We start from the raw sequence: 21,947 nt of genomic DNA, 5'->3' as shown, positions 1-21,947 counted from the left end.
GCATTTTTAAGATGATACCCAATGCTGAGGAAATGCAGTGAAATCATAATAGCATCCTATGCAAGTAGCACAATGTTCCTCAAATGAAAAGCAACATAAGCATGTACTGAACCTTAGACATCCTTTGCCTTTGACTCAGTGAGTCTGTTTCTAGGATTACCGCCCAAATAAGAGCTTTTATAAAGAAGTACAGTCATCACAGAATTACTCATAACAACAAAACTTGAAACTACTCAAGTGTCTAATGTTTAAATAAACAAAGGTAAAAATTTCCTTGAGGGCTTCCCTGGTGGTGCAGTGGTTGAGAGTCCGCCTGCCAGTGCAGGGGACACAGGTTCGTGCCCTGGTCCGGGAAGATCCCACATGCCACGGAGAGGCTAGGCCTGTGAGCCACGGCCGCTGAGCCTGTGTGTCCGGAGCCTGTGCTCCACAACCGGAGAGGCCACAACGGTGAGAGGCCCGCGTACCGCAAAACAAAACAAAACAAAGGCCAATTTTGGGCTTCCCTGGTGGCACAGTGGTTGAGAGTCCGCCTGCCGATGAGGGGGACGCGGGTTCGTGCCCCGGTCCGGGAGGATCCCACGTGCCGCGGAGCGGCTGGGCCCGTGAACCATGGCCGCTGGGCCTGCGCGTCCGGAGCCTGTGCTCCGCAACGGGAGAGGCCGCAACAGTGAGAGGCCCGCGTACCGCAAAAAAAAAAAAAAAAAAAAAAAAAATTTCCTTGATGTACTGTTATGCAAGCATTTATAATTACTGTGTAGCTACTAATAACATGAAACCATACTCATGGTAGCTTAGGTTAAAATTTTTTTTAATTATTTACACAATATGATTATCACATTTTAATAAACCTAAACTTAAAGGGAAAAAAACTGAAAAGAAATAGAGCAAAATGTGTAATTATGTTAGATACCAACTCTGAGTATTTTTCTCCCCTTTATACTCCAAGTTTGTAAATGTATTAATAATGGGAAAAATGCATCTTGAAAAAAGCATAAGGTATTCACGAATAGGAATCACACTGTACTATACTCCTATGAAAAAAGACTTTTATCCATAAGCTTATCAGATTTCCAAATAGATCTTTAGACCTGTGCTTTCTGGAATAATGGTAGAAACAGCAGCAGCAGCAGCTAATACCTAAGGGACCCCTGCCATGCGTCAAGCATTGTTCAAAGCATTCTACTTGTATTAACTCAACATGCAGGGCCAGCCTATGAGACAGAAACTATTATGACATCCAAAGTCACACAGCTAACAAGTGGAACAGGGATTCGAACCCAGCAGAATCTCAAGAGCCCTTGCAAATAACCACTATATTATAATGCTTCCATTTTAAAATGCAACAGAAAATTCCAAGTGTTTCAAGTCAAAATATTAAGCAAATATAAACAAAACAAAGTTTTTTTAATATCTTGCACCTCCTAGAATTTCAACTAAAATGTAACTAAGTATATTTTGATAAACTGAGAAGCAGGGGAAGACAAACTCCAGTGGTGTTATGATGAAAGGCACAAGAAAACGCCATCACACCGTGGTAAGTGGAGTCCGAACAAACAAAGTGCATAAAATATGCTGTTCCATCAGTGCAAAATTAATTAAGAAAACAGTATTTGCAGTCAGTCTGTGGTGTCACAAGAAAGCCCAAAGTAAAGACAGGGAAACCTAGTCCACAATAAAATGCTAATTGTGTTACAGCTAAATTCGCCTTTATTGCAGGATCTGTTATGGTAAGATTTCAAGTCAGGAAAATCGATGTTCTGGATACATTCCTAGCGATCACAGAGGCATGCAGCCATCTGGCTGGGGGAGCAGCCAACGTGCGTGTTCTCTCTGGACTCAGACGCAGAGAACCGGACCAGGGCACGCTTAGCCGGGGATCACACAGGACAGGTGCCCTGTCAGCCCGACAGTAACTTGATCGTGAGTCTGAGCAAATCATCTGAAACCACCCTTCAGCTCTCTGAGCCGTAAATCCCCTCCATGGTCTCGACAGAGCCCTGCCTGATGGACAAGGAATGAGCTAGGACAATGCTCCCAAAACTCTAGTTCATGGGCCAGCAGTGGCCACTGGCAAACTCTGACCAGTCCATAAGTGATACTTACCATCAAGAAGCCTCTTCTTTATGACAACTGCTAACTGCTTTTGTGCACACACACCCATCCCCAGGCACGGCCTGCTGATCTAACTGAACGCCCTCCGCCTTTTTAAGAGACATTCTAATTTGAAATACCCTTCCCCGCTTCTCCATGCGATTGACGGGGACTGGAAATCACACTCAGTTGCAATGCAGCCCCTTCAGGAACCCCTCTCTGAGACCATACCTCTCGCTGGCACCTGACCATGACCTCTGCTGACCTCTGCGTGGGCAGGTCCCATGCCTTACCAGACCCTGTATGTCCAACACTGAGACAGTGAACAGCACGCAGTGACACAGAACGGACGTCTAGGAAAGAGGGGGACAGAGGTGAGTTTGCGTACCCTGGAGGGTAGTGGGCAACCTGACCCCGAGGGGCAGAGCAGGACAGTGGGGAGGGTCAGAGGGTCGGGGCTGAAATCCCAGAGTGTTCTAATTCCGGGGGACTCACTTAACTTTCTTTTTTTTTTTGCGGTACGCGGGCCTCTCACTGCTGTGGCCTCTCCCGTCGCGGAGCACAGGCTCCGGACGTGCAAGCTCAGCGGCCATGGCTCACGGGCCCAGCCGCTCCGCGGCATGTGGGATCCTCCCAGACCGGGGCACGAACCCGTGTCCCCTGCATCAGCAGGCGGACTCCCAACCACTGCGCCACCAGGGAAGCCCAACTAAACTTTCTGATACTCAATTTCTCCCCCCTGAAAGTCAGGACAATGACAATATCGACCCCCTAGGGTTGCTGGGGTGATTCAGTGAGATCACCCGTAAGAAGCACTTAGTACTGTCTCTAGAACATGACAGGAACTCAACAGTGTCACCGATTATCATATTTTCTCCCAACCCTATACCCTTAGAACGACTGATTGATGATTAATACAATAATAACCTCTATGGCATGAAAAGTAAGAATCTCATGGAAACAGTAATAAAGTTGATAAAACAACAGTACCCAGGAGAAATAGTTTTTTGATTTTATATTTTCCTTCTCCATTACCTTTTTTTTTTTTAAACATCCTCTTTTCAAAAAAAAAAAGAAAGAAAGAAAGAAAGGGAGGCGTGTCCTACTACCTCCAAATTCACTACTAGTGTAACACAGTACAAATACAATGTTAAGATCACACGCTTCAGTTCAGGAGTGGGGAGGATCCAAGAAAATGAACTCTTTAATTCTCGCAACATTTAATATGCTAAGAAGAGAAAACCACCCCAACAAAGTGTCCCTCAACAAAGACATCTCTAAGTAGCAGCCGTATCTTTTTCATATGGCAGTACCCGATTTAATTTAGACTGTCTTTGGAGGCAGTGTTCATGCAGTCTTTGGGATTCAGAAATCCCTGCTGATGGCAGTCCCTCTCAAAACAGAAGCAAATCCATAAATGCCTCTGAAACATGTAAAAGATTCCTGAAGAGGAGGCATTTCCCTCCTCTTAAAAGGCTGATTCGTTTTGGAAGTTTTGAGAAATCCTCAGAAACAATGCCTTTTCCTTTTCCAGCATCCTCTCGAGATCTGCCTGAGATTTCTTGCAAACAAATGATCTAAACTGTAAATAACTGAAAAGAATGACTATGGCAAGCAAATTCAAAATTACACCTGATTTTTTCCCATATGACATTTTCTTCTAGAAAATCAAAAGCCAGTTTTTTCCAGTCATTCCTCAAACATGCAATGAATTTCTCCATATACAGTCAGATTCCATATGTACAAGAGTCAACAATTACATCAACCAAAATCCCATCTCAGCTCCTCATGACCACGGCCAGGTATTTTATTTTATTCTCCTAAAAATCCCAGTTTGGTACAGACTTCTGTTTACAGAAGGTACTCAACAGTGATTGATGACAGAATCCGGCTCATAAACGTATGGTGCACTTGTCTGTCTAATCTGGTAACAACCTAATTTGAATCAATGCAACCCCATCCCCTTAACCCTCATACCTGCCTATGGCCTTGCCAATCATTCCAGAACTCTACTCAAAATCTATATGGGAAAAGAGCACTGTACAGAAGACAGTAATTACACAGTACTTATTTGTGCTTCTCTCCTACATGTCCTTTGTGTGTCAGCCCCCCATTAAATCACATATGCACAGCACAGACCAGAAGTCTCCATGTCCTGCTTTCTGTCCTCTCATCAACACTAAGGAAGAGGATTCTCATGGCAGCTGTGCTGAAAGATGTTCATCAACGTGGCACCTCAGGGCCTAGCTTAAAAATCCCTCCTCAAGTCACGTCTTAGAAGGAAAGTTGCCACAAAGAGTCTGGCAAAAGAATTCCAGAACATTCGCCCCAGGAAGAAAGCCACCAACCTCATTGGCTCCTTCCCTCCAGAAGCACCTGACTTACAGTTGTGGCTGCATAGCACTGTGAGTACACTAAATGTCAGGGAACTGTTCACTGTAAAATGGTTCATTTCAAGCTTCATTCTAGATGCAAATGGGAACTGCTGTTCATGGTGTTCAGATATTACTGATGTGGCCACATTGAGATATAGGTTTTGTTTCCATCACAGTAAGTTTATTGCAGTGGTGACAAGGAGACCTGTAACATGTTTTGCTAGGCTCGTGAGTGAAAACTGGATGTCACAAAACTTTTCAGTATTAGAAATGATGAAGGAACAATATATTTTAGATCATCTGCCAAAATAGCAACGTACTTCCTACAATTTAACTTCCAGGGCCCTAAAGTAAATTGTTTGAAGAAACTGGAACCCAAAGATTACAGGTGGGGAATTTTTGAAGCAACTCCATATTCAAGTGGAGATCAAAGAATCCCAACTAAACAGAATTGTGGACTTACTAATATGACAACTGTCCTCTGAGCAAAAGTTCTCTTTAAAAGGGCTACCTTGAAGGTTATGACTCAAACATTGAGGAACTAAGGTGACTGGCAGTGGAGGGAATCATAACATGTGAATTCTTTAAATAAAACTTTGACTTTAATTTTGCCTATGTTACTCATTAAAAAAAAAATCCTTTACATTAAAAGAAAACGGTTGGGCTACCCTAGTGGCGCAGTGGTTGAGAATCTGCCTGCCAATGCAGGGGACACGGGTTCGAGCCCTGGTCCAGGAAGATGCCACATGCCGCGGAGCAACTAGGCCCGTGAGCCACAACTACTGAGCCTGCGCGTCTGGAGCCTGTGCTCCGCAATAAGAGAGGCCGTGATAGTGAGAGGCCCGCACACCGTGATGAAGAGTGGCCCCCGCTTGCCACAACTAGAGAAAGCCCTCGCACAGAAACGAAGACCCAACACAGCAAAAATAAATAAATAATTTTTTTAAAAAAAAGGTTAATTTCATGTATGTGAATTTCACCTGGATAAAAAGGAGGAAGAAGCAAGAGCAGCAGGGCTAGACTGGGTAAGCCACCCCACCCAAAAATCAGAAAGGCAGGCCCGAAACAGGGAACCCTCAAAGAGTAGTCTTGATACAACTTAACACAACAACTTACACAACTTAACACAACTTCCTTTCCTCCTCGCCCTTCTCCTAAACACCCTTGTGCACAGATTTGCAAAAGCGGAGGAAACAGCTGGGACAGCCCGGGTGCCTCGGACTGCCAGTCCACGGCAGGAAGTTTCTTCCCGAGACGGTAAAACAGGCTCCAGGCTCGCAAAGCCCATGCAAACCCACTGCAGTAACTCACCAGGACCCGAATGCCTCTCCCCTGCTCCCACGCTCCCCACTCCCACTTTCTTTCTCCTTCAGTATTCCTTGCCTTCTGTAAACCGACAGCTAAAGAGAAAGAAGTTTGCTGATGGTTTTTCGCTAATTTACTCTTTAAGAAACAAGGCATCACTATTCGCAGCTAAGAGATTAGGTCAAGGGAGGAAAAATGAGAAAATGTTTTCTTGCATTCTGCACCAAAACCAAAAATAACTGAAAATGTTTTCTCCTCCCTCTCCATGAATCAGTCAGGCCCACTGACAGTGGTGTCTGGGAGCTGTTACCACAGAGTACAGCACACACGAACCATCGCTGCCTTCGTTCCAGCCAGCAACTCTTCTACGGTCTCCCCTGAACTCAAACCAGCAAGAAACCTGGAAGGAGCTTCTGGAAAGCAAGAGCACTTGGAAGAAGGCAAAACAGCTGGGACACACCAGGGAAAACACCTTCTCTCCTGCATCGCCACCATCAGACCTTCACTCTCCTTACCATTTATACTTTCCCACTTCTTAAGGCCCATGTCAAGGAAGGGTAGGGGGCTAGTTAGAAGGAAAGAGCTATGACATGGAACAGACTAAAGAAAAAAGAAATGAAGACAGCCTAAGAGACCTCTGGGACATTAAACGCAACAACATTCGCATTATAGGGGTCCCAGAAGGAAGAGAGAGAGAGAAAGGACCAGAGAAAATATTTGAAGAGATTATAGTCGAAAACTTCCCTAACATGGGAAAGGAAATAGCCACCCAAGTTCAGGAAGTGCAGAGAGTCCCAGGCAGGATAAACCCAAGGAGAAACATGCCGAGACACATAGTACTCAAACTGACAAAAATTAAAGACAAAGAAAAAGTATTGAAAACAAGGGAAAAACAACAAATAACATACAAGGGAACTCCCATAAGGTTAACAGCTGATTTCTCAGCAGAAACTCTACAAGCCAGAAGGGAGTGGCATGATATACTTAAAGTGATGGAAGGGAAGAACCTACAACCAAGATTACTCTACCAGGCAAGGATCTCATTCAGATTCTATAGAGAAATCAAAAGCTTTACAGACAAGCAAAAGCTAAGAGAATTCAGCACCACCAAACCTGCTCTACAACAAATGCTAAAGGAACTTCTCTAAGTGGGAAACACAAGAGAAGAAAAGGACCTACAAAAACAATCCCAAATCAATTAAGAAAATGGTTAACAGGAACATGCATATCAATAATAACCTTGAATGTAAATGGATTAAATGCCCCAGCCAAAAGACACAGACGGGCTGAATGGATACAAAAACAAGACCCGTATATATGCTGTCTACAATAGACCCACTTCAGACCTAGGGACACATACAGACTGAAAGTGAGGGGATGGAAAAAGATATTCCATGAAAATGGAAATCAAAAGAAAGCTGGAGTTGCAATACTCATATCAGGTAAAATAGACGTTAAAATAAAGAATGTTACAACAGACAAGGAAGGGGACTTCCCCGGTGGCGCAGTGGTTAAGAACCTGCCTGCTAATGCAGCGGACACGGGTTCAAGCCCTGGTTCAGGAAGATCCCACATGCCGCAGAGCAACTAAGCCCGTGTGCCACAACTACACAACTACTGCCACAACTACTGAACCTGAGCTCTAGAACGAGCCACAACTACTGAGCCCACGTGCCACAACTACGGAAGCCCACACACTTAGAGCCCATGCTCTGAAACAAGAGAAGCCACTGCAATGAGAAACCCACGCACTGCAACAAAAAATAGCCCCCGCTCGCCACAACTAGAGAAAGCCCACATAGAGCATCGAAGACCCAACACAGCCAGAAATAAATAAATAAATAAATTTATTTTAAAAAGAGACAAGGAAGGACACTACATAATGATCAAGGGATCTATCCAAGAAGAAGATATAACAATTATAAATATATATGCACCCACATAGGAGCACCTCGATACATAAGGCAACTGCTAACAGCTATAAAAGAGGAAATCACAACAAGAGTGGGAGAGTTGAACACCTCACTTACACCAATGGACAGATCATCCAAACAGAAAATTAATGAGGAAAAACAAGCTTTAAATGACACAATAGACCAGATAAATTTAATTGATATTTATAAGACATTCCATCCAAAAATAGCAGATTACACTTTCTTCTCAAGTGCACATGGAACATTCTCCAGGATAGATCACATCTTGGGTCACAAATCAAGCCTCAGTAAATTTAAGAAAATTGAAATCATTTCAAACATCTTTTCTAACCACAACACTATGCGATTAGAAATCAATTACAGGGGAAAAAACGTAAAAAACACAAACACATGGAGGCTAAACTATATGTTACTAAATAACCAAGAGATCACTGAAGAAATCAAAGAGGAAAGCAAAATATACCTAGAGACAAATTACAACGAAAACACAATGATCCAAAACCTATGGGATGCAGCAAAAGCAGTGCTAAGAGGGAACTTTACAGCAATACAAGCCTACCTCAAGAAACAAGAAAAATCTCAAATAAAAAATCTAACCTTACATCTAAAGGAACTAGAGAAAGAAGAACAAACAAAACCCAGTTAGTAGAAGGAAAGAAATCATAAAGAACAGAGCAGAAATAAATGAAATAGAAACAAACAATAGCAAAGATCAAAAAAACTAAAAGCTGGTTCTTTGAGAAGATAAACAAAATTGATAAACCATTAACCAGACTCACCAAGAAAGAGAGGGAGAGGACTCAACTCAATAAAATTAGAAATGAAAAAGGAGAAGTTACAACAGACACTGCAGACTGCAGACTGGCAAGCAACTCTATGCCAGTAAAATGGACAACCTGGAAGAAATAGACAAATTCTTAGAAAGGTATAACCTTCCAAGACTGAACCAGGAAGAAATAGAAAATATGAACAGACCAATCACAAGTAATGAAATAGAAACTGTGATTTAAAATCTTCCAACAAACAGAAGTCCAGGACCAGATGGCTTCACAGGTGAATTCTATCAAACATTTACAGAAGAGCTAACACCCATCCTTCTCAAACTCTTCCAAAAGATTGCAGAGGAAGGAACACTCCCAAACCCATTCTATGAGGCCACTAACACGCTGATACCAAAACCAGACAAAGATACTACAAAAAAAGAAAATTACAGACCAATATCACTGATGAATATAGATGCAAAAATCCTCAACAAAATACTAGCAAACAGAATCCAACAACACGTTAAAAGGATCATACACCATGATCAAGTGGGATTTATCCCAGGGATGCAAGGATTCTTCAATATATGCAAATCAATCAATGTGATACACCATATTAACAAACTGAAGAATAAAAACCATGTGATCATCTCAATAGATGCAGAAAAAGCTTTTGACAAAATTCAACACCCCTTTATGATAAAGACTCTCCAGAAAGTGGGCATAGAGGAACCTACCTCAACATAATAAAGGCCATATATGACAAACCCACAGCAAACATCATTCTCAATGGTAAAAAACTGAATGCATTTCCTCTAAGATCAGGAACAAGACAAGGATGTCCACTCTCACCACTATTATTCAACATAGTTTTGGAAGTCCTAGCCACGGCAATCAGAGAAGAAAAAGAAATAAAAGGAATACAAATTGGAAAAGAAGTAAAACTATCACTGTTTGCAGATGACATGATACTATACATAGAGAATCCTAAAGATGCCAGCAGACAACTATTAGAGCTAATCAATGAATTTGGTAAAGTAGCAGGATACAAAATTAATGCACAGAAATCTCTTTCATTCCTATACACTAATGATGAAAAATGTGAAAGAGAAATTAAGGAAAGACTCCCATTTACCATTGCAACAAAAAGAATAAAATACCAAGAATAAACCTACCTAGGGAGACAGAAGACCTGTATGCAGAAAACTATAAGACACTGCTGAAAGAAATTAAAGATGGTACAAACAGATGGAGAGATATACCATGTTCTTGGATTGGAAGAATCAATATTGTGAAAATGACTATACTACCCAAAGCAATCTACAGATAAATTACCAATGGCATTTTTTTACAGAACTAGAGCAAAAAATCTTAAAATTTGTATGGAGACACAAAAGACCCCAAATAGCCAAAGCAGCCTTGAGGGAAAAGAACGGAGCTGGAGGAATCAGACTCCCTGACTTCCGACTATACTACAAAGCTAGAGTAATCAAGACAATATGGTACTGGCACAAAAACAGAAATATACATCAATGGAAGAGGATAGAAAGCCCAGAGATAAACCCATGCACCTATGGTCAACTAATCTATGACAAAGGAGGCAAGGATGTACAGTGGAGAAAAGACAGTCTCTTCAATAAGTGGTGCTGGGAAAACTGGACAGCTACATGTAAAAGAATGAAATTAGAACACTCCCTAACACCACACACAAAAATAAACTCAAAATGAATTAGAGACCTAAATGTAAGACTGGACACTATAAAACTCTTAGAGGAAAACTTCGGAAGAACACTCTTTGACATATATCGCAGCAAGGTCTTTTTTGATCCACCTCCTAGAGTAATGGAAATAAAAACAAAAATAAACAAATGGGACCTAATGAAACTTAAAAGCTTTTGCAAAGCAAAGAAAACTACAAACAAGATGAAAAGAAAACCCGGAGAATGGGAGAAAATATTTGCAAATGCATCAACGGACAGAGGATTAATCTCCAAAATATATAAACAGCTCATGCAGCTCAATATTAGAAAAAAAAACCCAATCCAAAAATGGGCAGAAGACCTAAATAGACATTTCTCCAAAGAAGACATACAGATGGCCAAGAAGTACATGAAAAGCTGCTCAACATCACTAATTATTAGAGAAATGCAATTCAAAACTACAATGAGGTATCACCTCACACTAGTTAGAATGGGCATCATCAGAAAATCTACAAACAACAAATGCTGGAGAGGGTGTGGAGAAAAGGGAATCCTCTTGCACTGTTGGTAAGGAATGTAAATTGATACAGCCACTGTGGAGAACACTATAGAGGTTTCTTAAAAAACTAAAACTAGAATTACCATATGACCCAGCAATCCCACTACTGGGCATATACCCCAAGAAAACCATAATTGAAAAAGACACACACACCCCAATGTGCATTGTAGCACTATTTACAATAGCCAGGTCATGGAAGCAACCTCAATGCCCATTGACAGATGAATGGATAAAGAAGATGTGGTACATATATACAATGTAATATTACTCAGCCATAAAAAGGAACGAAATTGGGTCATGTATTGAGATGTGGATGGATCTAGAGACTGTCATACAGAGTGAAGTAAGTCAGAAAAAACAAATATCGTATATTAACGCATATATGTGGAACCTAGAAAAACGGTACAGATGAACCAGTTTGCAGGCCAGACACAGAGACAAAGATGTAGAGAACAAACGTATGGATACCAAGGGGGGAAAGTGGCCAGTGGCGGGGGGTTGGGGGTAGGCGGGGATGGTGTGATGAATTGGGAGATTGGGACTGACATGTATACACTAATATGTATAAAATGGATAACGAGGGCTTCCCTGGTGGCACAGTGGTTGAGAGTCCACCTGCCGATGCAGGGGACGCGGGTTCGTGCCCCGGTTCGGGATGATCCCACATGCCGCGGAGCTGCTGGGCCCGTGAGCCATGGCCGCTGAGCCTGCGCGTCCGGAGCCTGTGCTCCGCAACGGGAGAGGCCACAGCAGTGAGAGGCCCGCGTACCGCAAAAAAAAAAAAAAAAAAAAATGGATCACGAATAAGAACCTGCTCTATAAAAAAAATAAAATTCCAAAATTCCAAAAAAAATAAAAGAAAAAGAAAAAAGAAAGAAAGAAAGAGCTATGAGACAGGAGGGAGGGGAGTGCCCACTGCCTCAAGGAGAGCGACTGTGATGTCAGGTGGTGGAAGCTTTCTGTAGCCAACTTCCACGCTTCACTCACCTTTATCCGGATAAGCTGCCCCTCGCCCGCCCTTCCCCCATCTCTGTAAGAGTCAGGAGGATGTACACAGAGGGCAGGGATTGATGTGGCAGAAAAATCCCATGGGAAAATTATACACGCTTCTCTTAAAGTGCACACTTTGAGATAAAAAACATCACAAGCAACCTAAAAAAAACCACTCTGCCAAGGAATCAATTAAGAAACAGTAGAATTTCTTGAGTTCTTAAAAAATAACCAATCCACTTTGAGTCCCTTCCACCTGCTCAGCCCTGTGCCAGGCACCGTCCAGGGCGCGGTGTGGCATCACATGAGACATTAGAACTCAGAGAAGTGAGGGTACAACTGCAGAGCAAACTGCCACACCTTTCACGGAGAGCGTCTTGGTGGTTCAAGAAAGACATGTCATCGTACGTATGCCGCGGCTGTCTGAGATGTCTGTCAATCACTCTGGGTTCTACAGGCCCTGCAGACTCGAGGCACTAAATGGGGATCCGAGGGTCAGCTTCACGAGTGCCGGAGCAGGTTTGGGGAAGGCAGGCCAAAATGAGGCCTCCACAGCCCTCCCCACTGAAGTGAAGGTAGCCAGCCCCCAGAGGGCAGTAAACCTGACAGCAACCTGACACCTGGTTTTACAATCAGAGCAGCTGAGCCAGGGGAACAGAGGCCTGGCTGGGCCTGCCCCAAGCAGAGCCTGAAACACAAACAACTCTCCTCCCCAGCCCCGGGCCCAGGAGGGCCTCGGCTGCAGCGGACAAGAGAGGGCAAGAGATGAGACCAGCACTACTGGTCCCCTGCATTTAAAAAAAAAAAATGCTCCTGGATGGATGGATGGATGGTCAGATCCTTAATCAAAAGACTCTCATGGAGAGAAGCAAGTTGGTGGGTGAAGGGAGAAATCAACCAGAAATGTCCACTCCCATATCAGCCATCCCCACCACGGCCCCCCTCTGGTACACGGGGCAGAAGCCCCTCACTTCCTCCAGACATGGGGGGTAACTGCTTTCCCCGACACAGTCTCTCACCTAATGCTCAAAACAACCCTGTGAAGTACACCCTATACATGTTCTAGGTGCTCAGATGAAGAAAATGAGTAAGAACTAAACTAGGTGAGGTTTCCTGGAGAATAAGACGAGCAGGTGGCAGAGGACGACACAAAATGTCTGTTAACAAATTAAAAAATACTTTCTCTAGGAAATTCTAAACTTGTGCAGGGATGGACTTGAGAGTTCATTCTAGAGTTTAAAGAAGAGGCACCTAACATTCAAAATAATTTGAACACTCCAAAGGCCTCTCAAGTCTTTGAATTCTGTTATGCAGGGAGTTTCTTTCGTCCACTGCATGATGAAGGTTTTGATGTTTCTATGAAACAAAGCCCAAGAGAGTTCAAAGAGGACTCTCCACAAAAACAGAAGCCGAGCGGCATCCGTATTAATAAAGCCAAACCAAAAAGATATTTAATAACCTTTGCAAAATTAAAAACAATGACTAATTCAATCTGAGCAACTAGGTCATGCTCAAATTCCAGGAACTCTAAAACTGAGATAGAACAAGGCAAGAATTTTGCTTTGCTTCAGTGGTCAAAGTGAAGGGCCCATTCAAGGGCAAGGCCAGTAATACAGTCACGATGAGAACACCAGAGGGCCAAGTGTGGGGGAGGGAAGCTGGGACACAGGACGAAGCGAGATGACTACAAGAGTACCACCTGGGAATCTGACAGAGTATGTGGCTATCAAAGAAAACGAAAAAGAGATTTCTCACAAAGACCAATCATCCAGCAGACAGTTGAGAGGCTCTTACAGAAGCTGCAAAGCCTCAGGCATGTTTCTTGCTTGGAGGAAGCAAGTGAACAAGCTAATCAAAGAGATATTATGACCTACACAAACAGCCACAGAACAAGGCAAAATTCAGTGAGGGCTTCAGAGAGGTACAGAGTGTGTAAGAAATTAAACAAGGACAAGAGGCACTTGACCAGGGAGAAGCGGCAGGGTGCTGAGCAACTGAGTGAACGAAAGGGATCAAATATATAAAAGATCATCTTCCAATTCGCTGCCTACTGCTCTGGGGCGCTTTCTAATTATTCTTAAGAGTGACCTTGAATAATGTGAAGAGTAGGGTATTTCATGAAAAATCACACGCGGCCCAAGTTCAACTCACCAAGATGCACTCTTCCAATTTAAAAACACACAGCATCCTTTCAAATACTGAAATGGATAGCAAAGCACTAGAATCTCGCTGTGGACCTCCGTCCCTACCTCCACATCTTACATCCGTAGGCCACACATTATCCAACCTCAGGAGCAGTCAGCTCTCCTGGTTTAGATGTCATGTTGGTGGAAAAGAACGCGAGCATAGATAAATATCCCGCAAGAAGAAACTTACTCAAGGCCAAGAACATTCCACGGAGTTCCCTCGTTAAGGAGGAGGAAGCCTGGCTGTCAGGTGCCGGCAGTAAAGTCGTTGCAGAAAGTAGGCAAAGACTCACACCTGACATGTAGGCTGCCTCATGGGCCTTCTTTGAGTTTCCAAAAGCCTCTCTTATCACTCAACCCGTTTATCTCAAATGAAACAAACAGGTGACCTCTCTGACACGGTGCTTAGATCTTTCTTACAAGAACTTTTCAAAACAAGTGGCCTGGTGACTAAGGATTTTCCAAAACGTTGCATTTCTCCTGTAAATCAAAATAAGAAAAGAGAAATCTAGCGTTATACTTCCCTAGGCCAACTACCTCGGTGCAGCTCAGGCCAGAAAATTCAATGTCCCATCCACAGGGACAGGGCCAAAATGGGCTTTTTGCACACACACACACAAACTTTTTAAGATAATAATGCAACTTTGTTTCTTCCGTATAAAATCAAACGAGACACTTTGATTAATTTCCTATTTAATCTTAATGTCTTGAAGCTGAAACAAATTTAACAGCCAGTGTTTTTTCACCATTGTATATAAAATTGCTAGTTTACAAGAGGAGACACTTTAATAAAATGTAAAACTAAGTAACCAACTTTTTTCATGTCTCTAAAAAGCAAAATGACTTCTTAAAGAAACAAAAGGCTACCAAGAGATTCAAAGGTTTCTGCTGAGTTACAATATATTTTAACAATCCAGGGACTCCTCCAGCGTATTTTCAAATGTATGCCCTCACTAACTGAACACCCAACGTTATACGTTTGTTCCTACATCACCTTCTAGCTTTTCATTATCTTAGCTCTTCTCAAATCTTTCAGAATTGTGACAAATACTAACAAATGATGGCTATCACAGAAAATTATGAAAGAGGAAAATGTGGTTTTTTCTTTGTCTTCTTAATGTAATAAATGTACTATAATCATCTTTTCCCACTACTCTGTACCCTCTGCTGCTTTTGGAAGAAATCAATCCTGAACGAAGCAAAAAAGATAATTTCTTTCTCTGACCATAAACAAGACAGAAACCTACAGTCCATATTATAAAAACAGCTGATGAGTTATTCCTACTCACTACGTAAGATAATTTGACAATTTTCAATCATATAATTGCTTTTTACGCTGAAAAAGCCACCTCTTCCCTAGAGCCTGGATTTCAAACCAGGTGAACCTCCTTGAAAGACAAAAAGGCAAAACAATAACAAGAGAATGGGGTTGTCTCTGCATCTGGAGACAGCTTGTTTGTGGAATTTATGACTGGTAAAAAATAAAGAGCTTAGGAAAAAAAATTCAGCCTCATTGTTTACTCTTCAAAGTTCTTCGAATTCCTCTGCACAGATCCTTACTTGTTCAATAACCTATGTGTTCCCTTTGTTGTTAATAACACCAGTTTTATTAATGCTCCATCTTTGTGTTAAGAACTGGCTTTAAGCAGCTCCTTCAATAATCTGCTCTGTGAATATGTAATTCTCAACCACTTTCTTCAATTTAGTGGCACAATAGAGAAGAATTTTGCTTTCATGAATAAAGACAATGGCAAATATAAAACAAACTGAAAGGGCTACCAAGTCTCGAACTGTGACGAGACACCAGATAATCATACAGAATGGACGGCTTAATTGACTGGTAACTGGATATGGTGGCTTTTTTCAGCTGATGAATTAAACTCAGCCTAGATCTAGGGCAACGGGGACATGTTACCTTCGGAAATATTGGTGTCCAGTTCCTTCCCGGTACTATTACGAGCAGCATTCAGACTAGGACAAAGATGACAGTGGCGTACAGTCTTCCATTTCATCACCCCCCTCAATGTACCCAGAGGTGGGGGACCGAGGGGAGAAACTGGTAGTGATGCTATTATTGGGTTTGTCCTTAGGACACTTGGAATGTTAACTAAGCCTGCTTCACAAAAATCAGAGCTGTTTAGAGAAGAGTTCCAAAGGGTGAAGAAATGGACCCATTCCCAAATAGACACTTAGGATACCAATTAACCAGCCCTGAAAAAATCCTACCAGTCCTGGAATTCTCCCACTCACCTGAAACAGTTTAAAAAAAAAAAAAAAGTCTGCTGGAAAACACTCCCCAAAAGAGGAAATAAAAACAACGAAAACCCAAAAACTCGTGTCAGTTTCTTGTCCCTTCCATCTCTTACAAAGCACCTCCATAAAGCTCCACTCTCTAACAACCAAAAACTGGGCCTTAAGATGTCGGTAAAGCACAAAATTACCAAGAAATACCCAAAAAACTCCCCTTAGAGATTTCAGTAATCTCTCTTTCATGCCCTAGAGTGCAGTGGGTAAAACAGTGATCCCAGGATTGAGTCATGCCTTACAGACGGACATTTTTGTCTTTACTAATCTATCATTCACCCCGATTACGAAACGTTCTTCTCTGGAATTTCTTAAGAAAAAGGAGCAATAATTTCTGCATTATGGTCACACTCTGAACTTAAACAAAAGAATATGAGACTAGACATCTCAAACTCAGAGCACCCCTTCGACATGTGTCTAATAAGCATTATAGCCCAGGGCTCGGCATCAGACACCACTCACCTTCTGTTCAACCATCTGAAATTTCCTTCCAGGAAAGGTGGGCTGAATTGGGAAGAGGGAAAAGGAAATCCGAAATGTTTTGACTGGAACCCACTTTAGAAGTTTGAGTCTTTCTATTAGAAGAGTACGATACATGATACTGGTGACTGTATTCATATTGCTCACATACTTACTGCCTTTTGCTTGTCCCCAAATCCCCCTCTATTTACCTTGAAAAGCTTTCCTGGGGAGCCAGCGAGGTTAAGCAAACAGTCTGCCAAAGGAGAAACAAATATCTTCCCCAAATGCATCTTAAAACATACCACAAGAGAGACACATCCCTCTCCCCTCTTACCTGGGAAAGCGTGTGGATTGGGTGACCCTCTCTTAAGGCACTTAGAACAGAGAATGTGCACGGTGTAGTGCAGTCCAGGCCATTCCTGAAGTAGGACATTCAGTTCCTCTACTAAGGGGGTTATGGCTTGCCATGCCGTCCATATGTTCGGTAAGGATGCGTGGCTGGCAATGGACAGGGTGTCCGGCTGCAGGACCCCCTTGGCAGGTCTGTAACTCACCACCACAGGGACTTTCCCTCTGTATGCAAAGATCTGAAGTTTGCCATCCGACCTGTGCACCACATGGCTGTTGATCTGGACGCTGTAGCGTGCAAACAAGCTGGGTGGAAAGGTGAAGGGAAAACTATATTCAATCTGCAACTGCTCAGCCACAAAGGACTGCCCGGCCAGGTTGGTCCCGTTAATCCAGGCCTCCGCGTGGGGCACCTCGTTCTGCACATAGCACGGGAACTTGTACCAGGCCGTGGACCCATTCAGAGGCTTGCCCTTGGCTTTGTTGAGGCAGTAACAGAGTCCCATCTTCTCCAGCAGCTCCAGCAGAAGCTGCAGGTCCTGCTGAGCCTGGATGTGAGGCTTCAGCAGCAGCCGGATGACGTGGGCCGGCAGGAGCCCATGCAGCAGAAAACCCTCCACGTAATGATGGAGCTGGGTGGCCCGGAGCGCATCCTGGCTTGGAGCAGGCGGCGCCATCAGCGGGGAGCTTTCACCCCGGCTCTCAGCCTCGCCCTCGCCGCTGGTCCCCAGGAGCAGCTTATGCAGCAGCAAGGAAGGATCCCTCTGGAAGAAGACGTTGAGGATGTCGATGAGGCGGGAGAGGTTGTGGAAGACGTGCTCCTTGAGGGCCGGGCTGTCCTCAAAGTAGAGCAGCTTGCCGCTCTCGTGCAGGTAGGAGAGGGCGCTCTGCAGCCGGTCCTCGGTCAGGCCGGCCTGCAGGCCCAGGCGAGCCGAGTCCCACCAGCTGAGCCAGAGCCGCTGCGCCTGAGGGGGCTGGAAGTGCAGCTCCTCCAGCACCTGCCAGGACCGAGGCAGTACTCTGTGGAGGTTGGGGAAGATTTCCCGGTGCTCGGCCACTGAGAGCAGTTTGTCCCGCAGGCGCTGTAACTGGCGTGGGTCCCTGCAGCTCACGGGCAGCACGGGGGAGAGGATCTGCAGCCGGTGGTTGAGCAGGTACTGAAAGTGGGCCTTGCGCCGCCGAAGGTTCTTGTCGGACACCCCGTAGTAGGCTGCGTGGGGGCTGGCGGAGCGGAGCTCAAAGTCCCGGGCCAGCGCCTCATCCACCACCTGGGCCAGGCGGCTCAGCCCCTCGGCGTCGTGCTTCTCCTGCAGGGCGATCTGGCGGTGGATGTCCAGGCACTTCTCCTCCAGCTCCTGCTCCCCGCAGAGGTCGGCGTGCGTGCCCACAACGCACACCACGGCGTGAGGCACCCGCGCCCCTACCCGATGCAGGAAGGAGCCCACGGTGGTGGGAAAGCGGAGCGGCTCATAGGTGGCCAAGTTCACCACCAGCACATAAAGGGCCCCCGGGGAGAGGAAGAAGGGCTGGATCACCTCATAACTGTCATCCCCGGCTAAGTCATACACGATGAACCGCAGGCCCCGGGAGGCATCCGCTGTCCAGCTGGTCACCTCGATGCCCTTGCTCACGGGGGGAGGTGAAGGCGGGTGGCTCTTCTCTTTGTCCCCTCCTCCTTGGTTCCCCTCCACTCTGTCCTCGGTGAGGCAGCGACGGAGCAGGGTCTTTCCTGCAGCTTTATGGCCCATCAGGAGCAGCTTGAGGCGGGGCTGGACCGCCGGCTGGGAATGAGCCAGCTCCTTCTGGTAAGCTGCGATGTAGGGGATCCCCTTCATACAGACCTCGTAGGGGGGCTGGATCAGCGGGTTGTCCCTGATCTTCCACAGGCCCACCCGGGAGAGCCGGCCAAAGTTGTCTGGCAGCACAGCGATCTGGTTCCCCTGCAGGACCAGCTCCTCCAGGCCCGTGAGCTCCACGATGGAGTCAGGCAGGTAGCGGAGCCGGTTATTATCCAGCCACAGGGTGAGAAGACGGCCCAGGCCCGAGATCAGGGACGGCACGGAAGTGAGCTGGTTGCGACTAAGGTAGAGCTCCTCCAGACCAGCCAGGGGCAGCAGCGCGGCAGGGAACTCCTCCAAGAGGTTGGAAGAGAGGTTGAGCATCTTGAGTCGCTGCAGGCGGCTGAACTGGGCGGGTAGAGCCTGCAGCCCGTTGTTGTCCAGCATGAGGCTCTCCAGGCTGGCCAGCTCGCAGAAGCCGCTGGGCAGGGTGCCAAGCTTGGTCCCGCTCAGCCAGAGGATCTTGAGGGCACGCAGGGCACTGATATCCTCAGGTAGGCCCCGCAGCCGGTTGCTGGACACGTCGAGCTCCTCCAGGGCCGCCAGCTGCAGCAGCTGCCACGGAAAAGCCGTGAGCTGGTTGTGGTCCACGTCGAGGGTGCGCAGGCGGGAGAGGCAGGAGAGGGAGTCGGGCAGGTGCGCCAGGCGGTTAAAGCTGACGTCCAGCTCCTCCAGGTGGACCAGCGCGCCCAGCTGGGCGGGCAGGGCGGGCAGCTGGTTGTGGCTGAGGTTGAGCTTCCTCAGCTCGCGCAGGGCGCTCACCACCTCGGCGCTTAGGACGCTCAGCCGGTTGTGGCTCACGTCCAGCTCGGTGAGGTGATGGCCCAGCTCGGCCACCGCCGGGGGCAGCCGGGCGAAGCGGTTCCGGCGCAGGACCAGGACGCGGAGGCTGCCCAGCGCCGAGCCCAGCCCGTCGGGCACCTCCTCCAGGCCGTTGTTGCCCAGGTTTAGCACCTCAATGTCCCCGATGTTGGCCGGCAGCACGAGCTGGGGCGCGTCGGGAGAGTCGAGCTGGTCGGTCCCCGGGCAGCCCCCGGCCGCGCTGAGGCTGAGCTGGCGCAGGTTGCTCCGCAGCTTCCTGGCGCGCAGGGCGGCGTCCCGCCACAGCCTCACCGTCTTCAGGTTCCCGCTGTCCGCCCCAGCCATGGCGGGGCCGGGCCGACACCCTCGCGCGGGAGCCCGCAGCTACATACCGCGCTGCGCCCCGGCGGGCGCCAGTCTCCGGGGCCCTTTCGCTCCCGCTCCTCCCTTCCTACCAGCCCTCGGCGACCGGCGGCGGCGGGTCCTAGCGCAGCCAGCGGCCGGGCGCCCGCAGCTGGGGGGCGGCGGCGACGCGAGCAGCTCCGGGGGTCGCCGGGCACACGGCGCGGGGGGAGGCGGCGGCCGGCGGGGAGCGCAGCTCGCATTCTCCGGGCTCCCGGGCCAGGGGCGCGCCGGGGCAGCAGGGCCGCCGCCCGCCCGCCGCGCCGCGGAGGATGCCTGCCGCTCCTCCTCCCACTCCGCCCGCCTTCGGCGCCTCGGGGCCAACTCCGGCCCCGCTACCCTTGCCGCCGCGGCCCCGCGGCCCGCAGCGTCGTCGCCTCCGCCAGCTCCACGAGGACGGCGGCGCCCGGCTCCGCGGCGGGCATCCTGTGGGCGCAGGGCCGGGCCGCCTCCTACTCTCCGCTTCCCCAGGCTCCGGCGGGAGCACGAGCGCCGCGTCCCCGGCACTGGGAGGCTGCAATCGGGAAGCAGCAGCGCCGCCCGGCGGAGCGGCCCCCACGTGACCGCCGGAGGCGCCGCGTGTTCCCGGCACCGCCCCGGGGGCGGGGGCCACTGACCCGCGCCGGGTGCGGGCTAAGGGCGTCTCGCCCGGTGCAGGCCGGCGGCGTGGACTGCGCTGGGCGGGTGGCGCGCCGGGGGCCCGTGCCGGGTGCAGAGCGCTTGGGTTCGCCTGCGTCTGGCTCTTTGTTGGCCCTGCGCCTCTAAGCATATCTTTCTCTTCCTCCCTCTCGTTTCGGATCCCTGGCCTCCCTTACTGATTCCTCATCCCCCTTCCTCTCACCCTACATCCACACCCTAGTGGAACTGGCAGCATGCAGGGCCCTGGGTTTCTTTGTAGGAGCTTAAAAGGAGAGTGTGACTAAACAAAAGGAGAAAAGCAGGCAACCGTTCATGCACTTAGTAAATATTTATTGAGGCCCTATTTTGTGCCAGACCGACAGAGACAGAAGGCTCTGAGCAGGCTCCTCACCGGCCTGATTGGGGGTGGGGGTGGGGCCACGCACCGTTTTATCTGGAGTATCCCATTCATCCTCCCAACAGCCCCGGAAAACAAATACCATAGCCCCAACTCTATGGTACTTGTTATGCTGTAGGTTTAAGAAAATGGCAGCTATTTCAAGCAAAAGTCGCAGCCCAATGCTCAACTTGAAGGTTTATTTTTTTATTTGTTTGTTTACTATTTGAGGAAGTTTCTTTGAGATCACATCTATACTAAGTAAATAATTTCTTCAGAATTTACTCAAACCTTGAAATCTATCAGGCCTCCGAATATCACCTCCATCATTGCCTCCAGCTTGGTTAATAATGAAGCAAATTGTTTTGAGACACACAGCCGAATTTAATTGGTTAAATGCACCAGTTAACAGTCGTGGCTCTCCCCTACACATGCTGCTGCTGTCATTTGGGGACCCAAATTCGGTGCAGTAGTAATCGTTTGTCTCTTCAAAGAGAGTGACTGAGCACCTCAAGCTGGAAATATGCCCCAGTGACGGTTATCCAGCCTGGGATGGTACATCCTGTAACTGGAGGACGCTCCCGGGGCCAGGTGAATCCCAGATATTCCAAGTTGTTAACAGGGTACAGGTGAGCTGTGTTCACCCTGCAGGGCTTCCTAGAAGATCAAATTGCTCAAGGGTTTTCCAGACCCTCCTGCCCCAAAGAAAATTCTAAATCATCTAGGCTGGTCCTTTTATTCTCAGCGGTGGCAACAGGCCCAGAAGAAGCAACCTCCCAACTGACCAGCCAGGTGAAGAGAAGAGCCAGGTGTGCTAACTCCCCTTGTGGGGTTATTCCCCTGAATGCATCGCCTTCAAGGTATTCTTGAGTC

At 47.0% G+C, this 21,947-nt stretch overlaps 1 protein-coding gene across 5 annotated transcripts in view; it reads right to left on the bottom strand.

The window, feature by feature from the left end:
• The window catches only part of MFHAS1 (multifunctional ROCO family signaling regulator 1), a 127,623-nt gene extending 107,527 nt beyond the window's left edge, over positions 1-20,096 (bottom strand). For all 5 annotated transcript variants that reach the window (XR_014014122.1, XM_081221169.1, XM_081221171.1 and 2 more), the window contains exon 1: positions 17,005-20,096. Coding sequence is in view for 4 of the 5 variants with exons in the window: in XM_081221169.1 (XP_081077295.1) it covers positions 17,005-20,002 (2,998 nt within the window). In the remaining variant the exon portion in view is untranslated. The remainder of the gene's footprint in view (positions 1-17,004) is intronic.
• Positions 20,097-21,947: the final 1,851 nt, after the last annotated feature.

Source organism: Mesoplodon bidens (assembly GCF_964165515.1).
Source record: "Mesoplodon bidens genome assembly, chromosome: 20".
NCBI lineage: Eukaryota > Metazoa > Chordata > Mammalia > Artiodactyla > Ziphiidae > Mesoplodon > Mesoplodon bidens.
Note: the sequence above shows the minus strand (reverse complement) of the source record. Positions and strands in the feature narration are given on the sequence as shown.